The sequence below is a fragment of the Siniperca chuatsi genome, linkage group LG3 (genome assembly GCF_020085105.1).
Source record: "Siniperca chuatsi isolate FFG_IHB_CAS linkage group LG3, ASM2008510v1, whole genome shotgun sequence".
Taxonomy (NCBI): Eukaryota; Metazoa; Chordata; class Actinopteri; order Centrarchiformes; family Sinipercidae; genus Siniperca; species Siniperca chuatsi.
The window spans coordinates 10,624,000-10,640,910 of NC_058044.1; the positions used below are offsets into that span (position 1 = coordinate 10,624,000).

At 40.3% G+C, this 16,911-nt stretch overlaps 1 protein-coding gene across 11 annotated transcripts in view; it reads left to right on the forward strand.

Moving 5' to 3' along the window:
* The window catches only part of lrba (LPS responsive beige-like anchor protein), a 197,502-nt gene that overhangs the window by 67,646 nt on the left and 112,945 nt on the right, over positions 1-16,911 (forward strand). For 10 of the 11 annotated variants that reach the window (XM_044190067.1, XM_044190068.1, XM_044190070.1 and 7 more), the window contains exons 30-35: positions 889-1,058; positions 2,853-2,937; positions 3,235-3,368; positions 4,109-4,170; positions 14,580-14,644; positions 16,555-16,663. In XM_044190067.1, coding sequence (XP_044046002.1) covers positions 889-1,058; positions 2,853-2,937; positions 3,235-3,368; positions 4,109-4,170; positions 14,580-14,644; positions 16,555-16,663 — 625 coding nt within the window. The remainder of the gene's footprint in view (positions 1-888; positions 1,059-2,852; positions 2,938-3,234; positions 3,369-4,108; positions 4,171-14,579; positions 14,645-16,554; positions 16,664-16,911) is intronic. The other variant, XM_044190069.1, reaches the window with a different exon arrangement.

Consider the following 16,911-nt stretch of genomic DNA (forward strand, 5'->3'; position numbering starts at 1 on the left):
CTGTGTTTAGAAATTTAAGCTAGCTGATCAGGGACTTGTGCTTAACAGATGAAGTTGTTTCAGTAATTTTAGTAGTAGTGAATGTAAAACTTAACCTAAGCCTGTGTGCCGGCACTGGATATCAAACCTTAATACATTTTGAATACCAGATTCTCAGTATTTTCTTACTTGTTCTTTAATCAGATCTGATCTAAATTGTGAAATCAGGAAACAAAGTTAAGCTAAATTTAGAAACTATTTTATATAGGCAAAGTTGTTGTACGGCTGCTTGCATTAAGATACCATTAAACACGGATGCCTTTAGAAGTTTGGCATATTTTGTTAAAGAAAGTGTTTTGTTGAATACTATTCCTCAAAGGAAGGTATTGAAAAAATTGTTTTTGGTATGCATAACATAACTCAAGTATCATATTGGCACCGGTAGTGAAAAATTTCAAACCATATCGGGCCTACTACTGTATGTACTTACCATTTTAGATGGATTGCTTTTAATTACAAAAGTTTTAGTTTGTGCCATGGAAGTTGAAAACATACACCAACATGCACTTTGCCCATACAGAACCTGCTGTAATGCCCAAGACTTTCTATCAGCAAGCAAAATTAAATGCATTTTTCTTGAGTATTGTTCCAGATGAAAGACTGCTGCAGGTAGCTGCATGGTTTGTGGCAAGATGGATGTGACTATTTTAAAATATTTTGTGCCAGTGAAGTGGCCCTGTAATTACTCTTCCAGTCGAATGGATTGATGATGGAGTTGGTGTTATTCCAGCCATACTGTGTACATAAAAGTCTTTCGAGGCTTGCTGTGAACTCGCACTGTCAGCATTTTCTTACAATAGTTCTGTCAAGGTGAGAATTAAATGAATAATTTATTTGATCTCTCTACAGAAGTGTCATCGTTGCACCCAAGAAAGCAGGCATGACACCATCTCCAGGCACTTCCATTCCCGTCCCAGCAGCCACTGCTGCATCTGTGTCTGGTGGGACACCAATCGACAGCGTTGCCATAGTGTCTTCTGACGATGCCTCCCAGAGCACCTCTGCAGATTCTGCAGCTAGTGAGTACACACACACACACACACTCCTACATACTCTCAAATATTAGAAGGGCAGTGTTTCTGCGAGGGCAGATAAGTCATAGCCTGGATGAGCCTGCTATGAAAAAGTAAGCATTTATTTAGAGATACTCCTTTATTAGAGCTACTCCTCTGTATGTCTGGCAGAATAACATTGCTGTGTTTGTGCAATGTAATCCAGTTACCAAAGGCTTGAGAAGACAGCATGAAGCATTAGAGTTACACTAATTCACTTGTAATTGCTGTAGCAACTGTAGTCTTGGTTTAAAAGTAAAAATAAAATAAGTAACATTTTCAAACTAAAACTGTACATACATTGAAAAAAATATATAAATAAAAATTATAAAATAATATAAAATAATTATTGCTGGTGTAAATATAAATGCAAACAAAGAAAAACAAAAGTTTCTATTTTATTTTTCATTGACTTCTGATACAAGGATGAATTAAGGTGAAAGAATAAAATAATAGTCACACCAACTCTCCTATATTCACTGATTCAGCAGTGACAGTAAATAGTGATCAAAAGGCCTGCTGTTTTTTTGGTCACCTTTCTGCATGTGTTAGTGTGTATAAAAGTGTAATGTTTTTTCATTGAGGAGTCTGTGTGTGTTTAAGAGAGGAGGGAGTGACATGAAAATGAGATTTGTGTGTTTTAGGAGATTGTGCATTTACTGTCAAATCAGGTTGTGGAGTGTGTGCATGTGAATAATGATAACTGTATGCACAGGGTGCTTTGTGTCAGTGAGCGGTGCTGAGTAAATATGCTTTGTGAGTCTGTGTTAGTGGGGCAGTGGGAGGACTAATGGAGACGTTCATTTACTCCTCTTTGTTTGAAGGAGCTACTTCAGCTCGAGAGGGATACTCTCACCAGGCCCACATGGTGCTGCTTAACACCTTACACACACACACACACACACACACACACACACACATTCCAGCCCACATTACAATGTCTGTCATTCCTTAAGAGTTATCCCTGCTTGGAGACCGTCCTGGCTGGAAAAACAAGCCCGCTGAAACACCAGAGGAATCCCCCTCCTCCATATTCAGCTGGGCATTAGCTTATTTATGAGCCACAAGGAAGTGAATTTACTGCCAGATCAATCAAACATGGACTTTGTACCTTGTGTGCCTCTGTCTCCAGAATGAAGTCGTAAAGCACCTTTTAGTTGTATAATGAAACCGTCACAAAAACAGTCCAGAGGGGTAAATTGGTATTTAATGACTTAATGAGCAAAAACAATTTGAAAAAATAGTAGGCATTTTTTTAACATCTCACATTCACACAGGTGTAACACTGAAAATATTACTTACTTATAAAAATACTCAACATTGTGCATGTGTTAGATATATGGCTGAAATAAAAAAACACAATCCAAAAATGATCACACTGTTTAAAGTATGACTGCAGCTGACAGTGAAATGTTACCAGCCTTTCAGTGCACAATTCAGAGGTTTCCATCATGAAAACCTCTGAATTGTAAATTGATAGGGAAGACATATTGTGCTCGGGGTACATCATCCACTATCTAACTAAACAATTATAACTGTAGCCCCACTTGCCCTATTTGACCATAAATCCCCCTATTCTATACATTTGAATGAAGACCATTGTATTATTTCGTAAGAGGCATGTTTCCACACAGGTTTATGGTGCTACCCTGGTCGTATAATGTATTGCTGTATGTGTGTGTGTGTGTGTGTGTGTGTATAGCCTCTTATTCTTGTCCAACATCCAGACTAATAACAGAGTTCTTTGGTTTCTCCCTGCAGCAGGCGGCCAGGTTCCAGCCAGCACTAGCCTGCCATCTGTCCCCCCACTCTCCCCTGTGACCCAGAACACAGCCCCCAATATGAGGTGATTCATCTTCTTTTCTCTCTCTCACACATAAACACATACACACACACAAGCACACACTATCAGCTTTTTATGCACGTAAGCATACACATCAGTTATTAATGCATAGTTACTGATTGTTGCTTTGTCCTAATTTCAATTTCTTTCCTTCACATTAAAAAACAATATTTTGCTGAATTTGGTAATTCCTAGATTTATTTTGGAGTTCATGTCAATTTCATTCTACTCTATTTCATTTTACTTGTCATGTACTGTTTGTGTTTATTTGTTGTTTGGATTAATTCCCCACTTCTCCAGTATCTCAGAGCGTCTGGAGCATGCTCTGGAGAAGGCAGCTCCTCTGCTGAGAGAGATCTTTGTGGACTTTGCCCCCTTCCTCTCTCGGACCCTGCTGGGCAGCCATGGACAAGAGCTCCTTATTGAGGGCACGAGTAAGTACAACATCATAGAGCAACATTTTTTCACCGCATCCTCGCAGACCACAAGGATGGTGCATCTTTTAACTGCTGTCCTCATTTAAATGCAATAACATCTCTAGGCTGTTGTTAATTTAATAGAATGAGCCAAGAGCTGGTAGTTGTGCTGAAGGTTTCTAGGGGGCCAGGTCAGAGGCCAGGCCACTAATAGCAGTGTTTGGGATGTCTGCTGCCACCAAACAAAATGGAAAGTTGATTGATAGCTGCAGGGGGGCCTGAAGAGAAGGCAGGGGGAGGTGTGTGTGTGTCCTCGCATGCATGGGTGTTTGTCTGCATGTGTGATGGTGCATGTGTCTCTGTATCATATGAATAGCAACTGAAAGACCAAAGGCTACTCTGCCTTCTTCCCGTCTGTGCCTGTGAAGCAGACTCTGGACACTCTAGTGGCCCCCTGCCCTCTAAAAGCCCAGGGCTCGCCATTAGGGATCAATGGGACATATGCTGGCCAGGTCAGGCCTGTAATACAAGGCCCAAATATGTATTAGTTTACAGTAACATCATGTCGGCTCATTAGGCCCATCAATACTATCTGCTCCCTTGCAGATGGCACAAGGTTAGGTAATCTCTGTCTATTTGTGTGTGTGTAGTGCTTGAACGTGTTTCCACAAGTACCAACGAAGGTTTATGAAATAAAACACACAAAAAATAATTGTTTATTTTTCGAATCTACTCCCTTTTCTTTCATATTTCTCCAGGCCTGGTGTGTATGAAGTCCAGCAGCTCAGTGGTGGAGCTCGTCATGCTACTATGTTCACAGGCAAGTCTGGCATCTATATCTTTTCTTACCCCTGTCCTCCGCTTTTCCCCCAATGTGATTTATCAAGCTCACCTTGAGTGCAGTAAATCCACAGCCCAGAGTGGACAGTGAGCCATCCAACACCTTATCTTTCCTCTACACTACCTTGTCTACCTTTCCACATTCACCCCGTCCTCGAGTGAGGGCAGAGAAACCGGAGAGAAGGCATCTCAGGCCGCAATTATTGGTTTGAGGGTCAAGGGTGGCCGACCTGTCCGCATCACCTTTGCCCCGAGCACCGGCCCTTGTGGCCTGGCCAAACTGATGAGGAAGGATAATGTAGATTTGATGGTGCTTTGCATTGATTATCCCTCTCTTCTCTATTGTCTCGTGGGTGTTTTGTTGCCAAGTTTATTTAGCTGCTGCCGGATTCATGAATACTAATTCAGGGATCATAAGCAGGCGTGGGCAGATCAATGATCAGGGATGTCAATAGATCACTCCAGGATGTCTGATTAGCATTAAGAGACACAAAGCAGAAGGCTGTTCAGTTACTGTGCGTAGACCAAAACACAGTACATAGTGTACTTTACATTCATATGTAAATGCATCTCATATGGACAGTGTTTTTATTCAGTGTAGAAACAATAATTTTCGTAGTGTAACACACACCAAACAGTTGCCCTCATATACACACATATCCAATGACAAGGACAACAGATAATAACTCCCCTCTGGCCCTGTTTGTTTGCGTCTTTACCATTTAAAACACCTCATGAAAAAAACAAAGATCTCCAATAATACAAAAACAGATCTGATTAATGACACCTCTCTCACCACTGCACTCTGCTTTTTTATCAGCTTTATTTTCTAAAGAAATAGCGCCTGTCATCTGGTTCTCTTTCCTCCACCTTCTCCCCCTTTTAACCCCTACCCTGTTTGCTTCCCATTATTCACTTTGCGTCTTCTCTAAAAAGGTAATACAGTCAGATTACACATCTGTTTGGATGTCAGTGGCCACGCATAGATTTGTGCTAGTGGGACACATGGAGGGAATGTGAGCCCTACAATGTCCAGAGACGAAGGAATAGCAGGAGTGAAAGCTAGATACAAAACCAAAGAGAGAAGAATGACAGGCTCTAATGCACCTATTTGTCATATCTGTCAGGGTGTTGTTTAATGCTAATCTAATCAAAGGCAGAATCTTGGTGATTGCTCCGCTGCACAGCTCATACCTCGCTTCCCCCTTTGGTCCCCAGCCCAAGCTATTTCTTCCTTTCTCTAAGCTCCAAGCTACCCCACCCAATCTCCACAAAACACACTCACTCACTCACATTCACTCTCTCGCTCTCTCACACTCTCACACACACAGTGAGAGGACCAGGGATTGGCCAGTGTAGTGTTGATTGCTTCAATAAATCATCCAACCAAATTCTCTCACAGCTAATGCAAATGTAATTTTATTGTTGTGTAAAGGGAGAAAGGAGGGGGGAGGAAGGTAGGAGCGATATGCTGCTTTCCACTGGGGAAAACAGGGACAGACTTTCCTCTGGGCTAAATTACAACGTATAATTATTTGTGTGTTTGTTCTCCTCGTGGGGCGCTGAGAGTGAGCCAGTGCCATGATTGATGACATTATTTAGGAAAGTTTTCTTGGCCCTCTGGCACAGGAAGTGCTCAATTCTCTCACAGGAAGTGCCTCTGTGGCCATCTTGTGACTCCTTCCTGCCTTCAAGCCAACCAGTAGAGGGAGTAGATGGAGATGATTTTGATTGATTTTTCTCCCCCCCTCCACCCCCACACCTTCATCGGTGATGCGATGCGATATCATCTCTGTGAAATTTTAATTAATTTCCCTAGCTTTGAGATGGAGTGAAGCCAGGGTGAAGGGTCAGGAGGCTAGGGACTACAGAGCAGTTTTTAATCAGGGATCCTATGAAAGTTGCATTGGCGGCCACATCAGCTTGGCATTGAGGAGGGGATTGTAAACCGCTGTTTGATAGTGCCCCATTTCTAAACAACTACAACAGTGCTCCCAATTAAAGGACCATTTTGATCAAACATTAACTGTTGGGGTGGCATGCTGCCTTGTTCTCTGCTGTAATATTGATCCTCGAGGACTGCTGAATATACACAATGAGGATTAATGGTTAAATACTGTACTTCCAACAGAATACCGCTCAAAATAATAGAAAGAGCTGCCACTTACTGTATCTGCACCTGGCATTGTTGTCATTTCAAGAATTACTATGTTTAAGAGCTGAAACTAACTTTTTATTATTGACATTATCAATTAGTCAGTAGATTAGTTTCTCAATTGTTTGGTCTATACAATGTCAGAAAATAGTGAAACATGGACATTACAATTTCCCATAGCATGAGTTGACATATTTAAATAGCTTGTTTTGAGTCCAAAACAGTAGTGTTTTTGGCATTTTTGCTTAAAAAAAATTACAAATTGTTAATCCATTATCAAAGTTGTCGCAGATTAATTTTCTGTCAGTCGACTAATTGACTAATTGTTTTAGCTTTACCCAGTTTGTGAATAAGGATACTCATAGCCATTCTACATTCTCAAAATGATGTTATTATAATGCATGCATGGTATTAGATGACAGTAATTAGAATGCAAGAATTACTCAAAACACAAACATAAAGGGGGCTTTTAGCATTTCTGTTATAAAGGACTCCCATGACAAGTTGAACTGTGGTCTTATTTTTCCACCCTTTGACCAACTCAGATTAATATGTGATGCTTTGGTGCTAATTAAATGATTTCAAGTAACTGGAGAAGAGATTTTTGTAAGGTTAATATCAAGACATCATTGCCCTTCTAGGTTATTGAATGTGATGGCTTCATCAAAGTAGCTCTTGCATATTACATGAATATCATCTAAGTTTTTTCCAGTGAACCACGTTCACTGAGGGTCTTGCATGTAAAGAACCACTCTCTCCCTCTTCCCATGCCCCTGATTCGCCTTGACAGTTTCACTTTCCCTCTCACACTTGTTTTCTCCTGTCTTTGCCATGTTTACGGCCAGCATGTTGTTTCCTGGTTCCACTTCTTGAAGTGGCTTCCACCCAAAACATCTGATTAATAAATAATGCGCTGGGACAGAGAAAGAGCTTTCCCTTGAGCTCGCTGCCATCCGTCCACAGCTTTGAGAAATCATCTAATCGGTTACTGGACAGTCTACGGTGAGCAGAGGCCCATAAATCTTCTCAGTAGCTGCATTTGTGTCCTGTAGATCAGCCATTATTGTCCGGCCCCTCTGTCAGCCCATCCATCCTTCTGCCATTTATCAGAAATGCATCCTGTACATGGAGTGGAAGGAAGGGAGAGAGAGAGAGTTGTGGGGTGGAGGGGCGCTGGTTGCATGATGGTCAAGCCCAGATAGGAAAGACTGCTCTTCCTCACATGCCTACAAATACACAAAAAACCTAATGCTAAGCATGTTTAGACTGTTTTGACATTCAATGTAGTGTAATTACACAAAGTAATTCTCCTTGAAATACATATTTTTTCACTTACCTCAAATGGTATATAGCAATGCAGATAATTTTGTTTTATATGCCCATGTATAGAGTTATCAGAAATATCTGCCTCCACCCTAGTACTATGTGGATAAATGGAATTTTGTTTGTGGTGCTCACAGCATTGAAAAATGACATTTTTAAAAAATCAGCAGCAGTGTGCCTTTCCAGAAACAGGGGCTAATTCACAGACCTCACTGTGAACAGCTTTTATTAACAGATGGGCACCTCTCTCTGAAGAAGTAACACTATGAAAACTGTTCACAGTGAGATCTGTGAATTACCCAGAGTAACGGGGACGCAGATTCTGAAAAGTGAATTTTTAGCCATGCTATCCTGGCAATGTGGTATTGTCGTCAGTCCACCACTTTGGTCCAGACTGAAACATCTATTGGATGGATTGCCATGAAATTTTGTACAGACATTCATTGTCCCCGTAGGATGAATCGTACTTTGGTGATCTCCTGACTTCTAGCACCTGCAAAACTAATGACATTCCCATCAGCCTCAGCTGTACTTGTAATGTTAGCATGCTAACTCGCTGTACTAAAATTGTGAACATGTTAAACATTACGTGCATGTTAGCATGGTGACAACAGCATTTAGCTCAAAGCACCACTGCCGAAGTACAGCCTCACTGAGCCACTAGCATGGCCGTAGACTCTTAGTCTTGTTTTATCCTCCTCCGCCCCCGCTGTATTTGGCCAGCAGCAGAAAATTCTGAGATTGATATCTCAAAACCTGAGCAAATAAAACCACAACTAGCTGCACCGGGTTTTTTTGTAATTTGGGTGAATCAACCCTTTAACTTATTATAGTCTGGAATTACACATTTACTGTTAAATGTAAAAAAAAAATGTATTGCATTTTAGTAGCTGCCACATACACTATGTCTGTTCTAAGCAAATAGCATTTTGTTGGGACCACTGATGCAGATAATCTTTTAATAGTAATTCAGTAACATCAATGTTAACTTGCTAATCCAGTGAACACACATTATCATATGTTCCCAGCCCGTCTCACCAAAGTTAACCTGTTTAACAGATGGGCACCTCTCTCTCGCAGTCAGTGGGGAGAAAGACATTGACTTCCCCAAACACTTGGCTCCTCCTGACCCTTGACCCTCTGACCTCCAGGTTAGAAATAAGAGGGGTGGAGGTATAGACGTTTAAACCCCTGCAGTCAGGGAACAGGTCGTGAGTGAGTGCACAGTCATCATGCTCCACACAATCAATAGCATAATCTGAGAAATTAGGGTACCAGTTGGAAGTTTAGTGGCCCTGAAATAAGAAAAAACAACCAGCAAGTTGAAGCACAGGCACAGTAACTTTTGTATGTTTTATTAAGTATTCACTAGTCGCTTTATTTGCTTATTTTGAAAGTTATGTTGGTGAAAGTGAAGTCTGATGTTTGAATTGCTAAATAGTCATTTATATCTGTCAGTGGACATATTTCTTCTTCTCTCCCGTAAGTGAGGCTTTGATGGATCCAGAGCAGACCAAGTTGTATGAACCACTTGCAGAGTCGACAGAGGTGAGAGAAGTGGCGAGGAATGTGATGAAACCAGGGGACAAAAATACTTTCCCCATCATTTTCCTCACAGTCAGACCCACACCCCGCTGTGCAGTTAAACAGGCACACAAGGTTCAAGATCAGTGCAAATCAAAGTGTTATTTTTCCCTCCCTCCCTGTTCGCCCTCACCCTGTGTTCTGCTTCAGTGCCCCTTTACAGCCATGCCACGCGGCTCAGTGTCCCTGCCATCGCTCCATAGTTCAGAGGATAATATCATGCTGTTTATTCTTTGAAAAGGTACTCTCCTGTGAGATGTAGAGAAAACACAGTAACACCAACTGGCACTTAATTCTGCAGGCTCCCTATCGTTGCCAACTATGCAGCCAGAGAGGGGGCAGCAGGGTGTGTTGAAAGAGGTGGGGGTCAAGGGGGGCTTCCTGGCAGGAAGTAAAGTCTAGAGGGGAGAATCAGATGGGAGACTCCCTTTTTACAAAAAAAAATAGTGGCTTTTAATTTGGCTCCCATACGGTTTTACTGCGTGGCTTCAAGTGGCTCGGGACTGGAGGGCCTCAAGTGGCATAAATGGTTGGTTATTTATACACAATGTATAATCGTGTTTCAAATAAATGAATTTCCCTGACAGAGCACTCTCCTCCTGACAGGCACAGTTAATGTAATGTTTTTTTTAACTGACAGGTCCCAAGTTATAAGACCTTGGAATGTATTCTTACATTTCTCACCCTGCTATCCTCTCTTCACTATCCTGCTGATAAAATCATATCCTGGCTTCTTAGCTCAGATCTGGAGTGAAAATTCACTTCCCTGCATTTCTGATCTAGTTAGAAAATTTAAATCCTGTCATTCCTGATCATACCCAGAGGGCCAATCAAGAATTTAGAGTTACACATATAGATATGCTTATATAAAGATATACTTTTACCATGATATTGTATATAGTAACTTTGGCCATGTTGATAGGGCTGTTGATGACATTAGTTATCATCCTTGAGTGAACACAAAGGTACATACAGGTATTTAGGTATTATACAGATTTGTGGCAACATTTGAAAGCAAGTGATTTTGACAGGCTCAGTTGTCTAAGTGTTGTTCCTGTAAATAATGTTTATTCCAATTACGTGAGTCCTGGTTCCAGCTCTGCCTTTTCTTGTATAATGTGTTCTTTGAACAATTAGTTGTTTTTTTTAACATTATTTAATCTTTCAGGTACAAGCAAATGATACAGTATATAGTTTTATTCCTACATCATTACAATCCACTGACATTAAACTGAATGAACTAAATACCAGATTGAGAAGATGAAGATGAGTTTGAAAAATGAACTCCTTAAAAAGGAGTCCATTCTTGATTATATACTGCTGCCTTAAATGTACTGTATTCCCCTTAAACATACTTTTCATGCACAGCTCAAGTGTTCTAACATGTTTTTGGTTTGTCTGTTTGGTGTATGGTGGGGGTTTAGGGGGTTTTGGGGGTTTAGGTTCTGTTTTTTCACGCTGTTAGTATAGCCATGAAAGTGTGAGTCCATGAAGCTGCTGGAGACCCTGCAGTATAAATATTTAGACATCAGTAAATATTCCTTCAGTTGTGAATTTGATCACGCAAACACCAATATGAGTGTCTGTTTTTCTGTAAGCAGATACATCTGGATTGTCGAGAGCCAGAGTAGACACACAGACGTTTTTCAGACACAGCAGCATGAATAAGCAACAAACTACTCAACTTCTGCATTAATCAGTCAAAAGGACAATGATGAATAACATATTTGTTAGTTTATGGTAAAAGTAATTTTTGTTTTGTTTTTGTCTTATTCATCTGCACACATTGGCTCTTTTTTTGGTCATTGTTTATGAGATCGCTGTTCATAAACATTTGGGTCACACAGCTACAAAAAACTGTTTCCTTGTCTGTTCTTTTCTGTGGTTGTCAACGCACAAAGGTTTCATTAAAAATGTCAAGATATGCCACCACCACCTGTTATTGATATGTCAGTGGTCATAGGAACTTTTACTTCATAGCAGTCAGAATTATTCTTATTAATCTAAGATGTTTAAAACACGTGCATTTAGTTTCCATCTGCTTTGTCATTTAGCAGTCTGTCACGTTGTAATCAAACACCTATACATATAACTGCTATACTTAATTTCAATAAAAGAAAAAAATAAGTAGCAACTAGCCTCTTAAATTTAGCTTCTGCTGCACTGCCACATTTGACATGAGGATTTATGCTTTTGTCTTCTCATCTAAAGTTGTATTCCCATAGCCTTTCAAATCAACAAATACTTGTGATTATGAGTGATGCCACGAAAAGCACAACTGACTTATTTATTATTTCGGGAGAGCCGAGATATTTCTTTCTTCAGTATTGGAAAATGTTTTCCTTGTGTTGTGGCGAGCCTGATGTTTGAAAGGCGATTTTGCTCAGGAGGTCTGTGTTTTCTCACTAGTGGTAGTGGTATATTTAGATGTTGATTATGGATAATCAGCTGTAATGACGGAAGTGCATGGCATGTGTGTTTAGACTCAATGCCATCATCATGGAACACAGACCAAACAGAGCTGTCTTATTGACTTCAGATTGAGACAGGCATTGCCATGAATAGATTCAAACTTTCATTCATACACACTCACATGCAAAAAAGAAATAAGTAACAAAACAGCCACTCCTAGCTATATTAAACATTGGCAAAATTTCTGATCAGGATCAAGGCACAGCCCTCTCTCTCCGTTCTATCATCTGTTAGGAGGTCAGGTTAAAGGTGAGAGGTCACAAATGGCTGCTTGTATCTACTCATCAGGAGTGCTGTGGTCATGGCCCCTATTGCGGCCATAAAAGCTGTGACACCGCTGACCAGGGCAGCCAAAATCCAATATCCTATCACTGACCTGTCCCGGTTTCCTTTTTGTCACCGGGAGATTTCCCTCAGATCAGGGTCATTGCTTTTTTAATTCAACTAGAAGAGCCATTTCTTAGCCCATAATGACACCATTAGTCTTGCTATCACCTTTCTCTGTGTCCACCAAATGCCAATAGCCTCTATGCCGTTAGTCAAACCTAATTTAGAACCAAAGCCTTTTCCGAGCTGCAGTTTTGCGATAATCTTTTTATTTCTGCTGAAGGAGCTTTTAGTTTTGCATTCAATTCTAAGACTCCTGCATCAAAGTCCCAAGTATTTTAAAGAATCACATAAAGGAAATTTAATGTCACTGTTTTTCTGGTTCTCCAGAGAGAATGAGTCTATTTACGGCCTCACTTCCTGTGGTGTTTATTTGAAATCCAGCTAGCCCGATCTGGAATATCCCCACAGCCACAGGCTAACACTCATGTTTAATGTCCTTCAACTACAGTCTATGCTTAAACTAGAAGGCCCCAAGGCTACTCTCACACACTTCCTCTAAAGCAAGCCTCAGCCACAAAACCCTTTGCCAGTACTCAACTCCAAAACACTGTGTCCACTCCCAAGCCCAGACTTTTATTCCCTCTGCGCCCTCTTTATTTGGAATGTATTTTGTAAACACAGTCAATGCCAATATGGTCCTTCAGGACAAAAAACAGTTATGAATTGAGGTTAAGTGTTAGGTTGTTGTCTGTATGACTTTCAGTTGGTTACAGAGTGACGGTGCACAGGTATTTTAAAAGAATGGTTTCACTCGGCTTGGTGCATGATTGGTTCTGATGGTTTTACATTTGTTGTGCTGAAAGGGCAAAACTGTATGGTTTTGAAAATCGTCACGTATGTACGAATGTGTTTGGATGTGTGTTAGAAATTCTTGTAAATTGATCTTTTTCCTTCCTCCTTTTAGCGCTGATATCCTCGTCCCTGTGGGCTCTCTAGGTTTACTGAAAGGCCAGTCTACATAAACACACAGTTTCCTCTATCAGCTTAAGAGATGATGACAGCAGAGTTTAAAAAGTTTCTGCTTGGATACACACACACACACACTGCGTGTCTTTCGCTTCATAGTTGTTTTGCAACTCAATTAAATTGTTAACTCAATTAAAATCAGTTGTTTTGGGCACTTTGCTGAAATGAGAATTTCTATCTGCTTGAGTAAAATGTGTATCAGGCTTGTTTTCAACACTACTGAAATTACTATTACACATTTATCAACAAATGACACATTTTAATAAAAGATGAATAATGTGGAATATATGGTGACTTCAAGCTGTGATTAATGTTTTTTTTTTTTTTAAAGTAGTTTGGTAGTTTAGGTCTCTAACCTGAGGTTTTTTGCGCATATTTCTCCATCTCCCCTGAGAGGAAGAAGGGGAAAAAGCGCTGTGAGGTTCAGACAGGCCCCATGACCTTGTTGCTTTATTATTCTTTTGACGGTTGTGTTGAAGGTGTTGAAATATTGAACAGAACATGAGAGATGATGAACCGCTGAGTTTCCTTTCTCTCGTTGTCCCTTCGAAGTTGAGGATTTAAAGTCACACACTGCTGTGGCTGGATTGTTTAGACTGACACCTTGAACCATAACGTTAGTCAAAGAGGAGGAAATTTGTGTATTTACTTGCACTCTCAACATAGCTCTTTCACTCCTTTCTACTAGTTTGCCAGCTGATTATGTAGCCTGTGCTGACCCAAGCAGTCAGTATACCTTTTTAGATGATGTTTCATTTGATATTAGGGGCCTGTGGTGGCAGGAAAGCTTATAGATAGTGTAAACCACTGAGTCACCAGAGTGTACCCAAGAGTAGCTTTCTACAGGGTCCATTTATTAATAGTTTAGAATCCAAAAAGGATTTTACTAGAGCTGAAAAAAACTGTCAATTAATTGATTCGTTGATCAACTGCAAATTAATCTGCAACTATTTTGAAAATCTATTAATTGTTTAAGTAATTATTCAAGAAAAATGCCAACTATTCCCTAAGTTTCCTGCTTTTCTGTTATATAATTGTAAACTGAAAATTCTTCGACTGTTGGTCTGACAAAAACAAGCAATTTGAAGGTGCCACCTTTTAGGATATTGTGATGATTGTTTTTCACGATTTTCTAACATTTTGTAGACCAAGTGATTTATTAATTATTATTTGAAAAAATAACACATTGACACATGACACATTAATTGATGATAAAAATAATCATTGGGTAATTTTTTTTGTAGTTTTTAAACTATAGGTTACCGTCACATAGCCAGTGCCATCACAATTGCTCCAGTTGTTTTCTTAGAATATTTACCTTTTTAAAGGTGTTGAGGAATATATTAGCACTACCTTAATGTCCAAATGTAGCAGATTTATTTCCCAGCCTATAATTCTGTGTGATAAGAAATTCACTGGACCATGTGTAAAATTTACTTTCTATAACTCTGTAAAGTTATTTCAGCACTGTCACTGATATTGTGTGTGTTCACTTGCAGGAATGGCAGAACTCCATCCAGAAGAATGCGGGTCTAGCCTTTATCGAGTTAGTCAACGAAGGCAGGTAGGTAACTCTGACCTGCTAAATGCAGTCTTGTCTTCTTGCAGCAGCACTTCTTCATTATCTTTCCAACCTCTACCCCATCAGCCACTTTCCAATTTCACCATTCCTCGATCACATCACAGCCCCTCAAGATCCCCAAGGCCCTTGTGATGGTTCTGGACAACAATCAATGATTTGGGGGGGAGAGATAGAGAGGAGCTTGGGAGAGTGAGGATGGAAGATCCTTGAGTTCAAGGCTCCATTCAATACTTGCTCATCCCAGAGGGATTTGGGTAAAGGGGAGAGGTTAGGTAGAAGGTGACAGGGCCTCTGATCGCTGGTTCCTCTGTGACACTTGGGAAATCGCTCTTGATTTCCCACTGTCCCTCTGTCAGTTTATGCCTTTCTGGTTGAGCCTTTATCTGCCTGTAATCATCTCTTCTGTCTGTCGCTGTCTTTTGTTTTTTGTCTGTTTTTCAATTATTCCGACATATAAGCCTCCCCATCTCTTCCTAATAATACTCTCTCGTTCCCGCATCAGTTCCTCTTAGTCTTAGAGCTCTCATCAATTTCAGATTTAAAGGGCCACACTTTCTATTATTGATACTCAGCTTTAATAATTGGTAGAGGCTAATCCACAGTAATGCTAATGAGACTAGCAATGTAGTCTTATGAGTTCTTTGTGGAGGACAGGATTTGTAATTCACTTTAAATAGGCTTATCTTATAACGCAAGTTGGGGTCATACATGTGTTTACAAATCGTGTCTGGTCTGTCTCTTAGTGGGAATCAAGCAGTCATTTAAACATGATTACAACATGATTAGTTGAGCATCAAATTACCTACCAATCTATCTAGTCATTGTTTTATTTATTTGATTAGATATAGATTTTATACTATACACAAGCAGTCCACCCTGATCGGGTTTTGTAAAAGCTGTATGTGACTGTGGGCTGTTTGGAGTGATTATACATGTATATATAACAAGTGGTTCAATAGTGGATTTCAGTCACCACCAGACCTATAGCAAGCACTGTCACTACTTATTTTACTTCCATTTCCCACAATGTCTTAAGAGACAAAAAATGCAAAAAAAAAAAAATAGCATTTTTAAAAATACTGTAAGTCTGTCTTGTCCATATGTACAGTCTTAAGCGCAGAGCACCATAAAGAAGGGCAGTGGTTCGGTTATTGATAGCGGGGCCTCGACAGGGCCATAGAGGCTGCAGAGGCCCCAGCACCTCCGCTCCCCTGCTGCCCTGTGCTGAAACAGCAGGCTTAGGTTACAGTCATCCCCTGGCCCCTAAACCCCCACCCCACCGTCAGTCCCAGCCTGCCCCATCCCTCCACACTGGCCCCTAGTCTGTTATTGTTCCACTTTGCACAGTCCTAACCTTTAGGGCTGTAGAGAGGTTTCTTTGACGCGCGCGCACACACACACACACACACACACACACATACACATACACGCACACACATAACATGCATGTTTCCTCAACACTGATAAGAGGAGGGAGGTAGACTACATATGTAGCAACATGGGCAGAGATCCTCCCTCTTGTCAGATGCATATCATTAACAAATCAATTAGCACCTGTGCACCCCAGTGAAAGGATCTATCTGGTTTTGTTTTGTTTCAAAATTAGATTTTCTGCTTATTTTGCACGGTTCTTTTTCAGCATTTTATGGATATTACATGGCTGTTCCTTCTCTAGGTTACCAGATATGACAGTGCTAAACAGATGTTTTAAATACTCTGAAGCTCAAGATTTTGTGATATTGCTAAGCATCTGTCTGACATTTTCCCCTCTGACTGAAGTACATTGACATCCATGTACCTAATAACAAAATGTAAATAAAAAATGTAAATAATCATTTTAAAAACATTTATGCAGTATTCCAGCAGCTGATGTCCATCTGCCCTCTCCCTAGGCTGCTGAGTCACACCATGAAGGACCACCTGGTTCGTGTGGCTAATGAAGCTGAATTTATTCTTAGTCGACAGAGGGCTGAAGACATCCATAAACATGCAGAGTTTGAGGTAAGATGCTGCACAGGTCTGGCAACCCCTGCACAGACACAAGTATGAGAACAAAATGACTATTGACGCAATTTCTTATTATGTAAGTAAACTAAATTGTCCTTAGAGTTAGGAAAATATTAAACTCTATACAAAATATATTGATCTTACATGGATCTTAGATGAATATAAAGAAAAATTACAGATTTAAATTTATATTCTAGCCTCGGAAGAATGAGGGAAGGTTATAAGATCAAGCTAGCCATTCC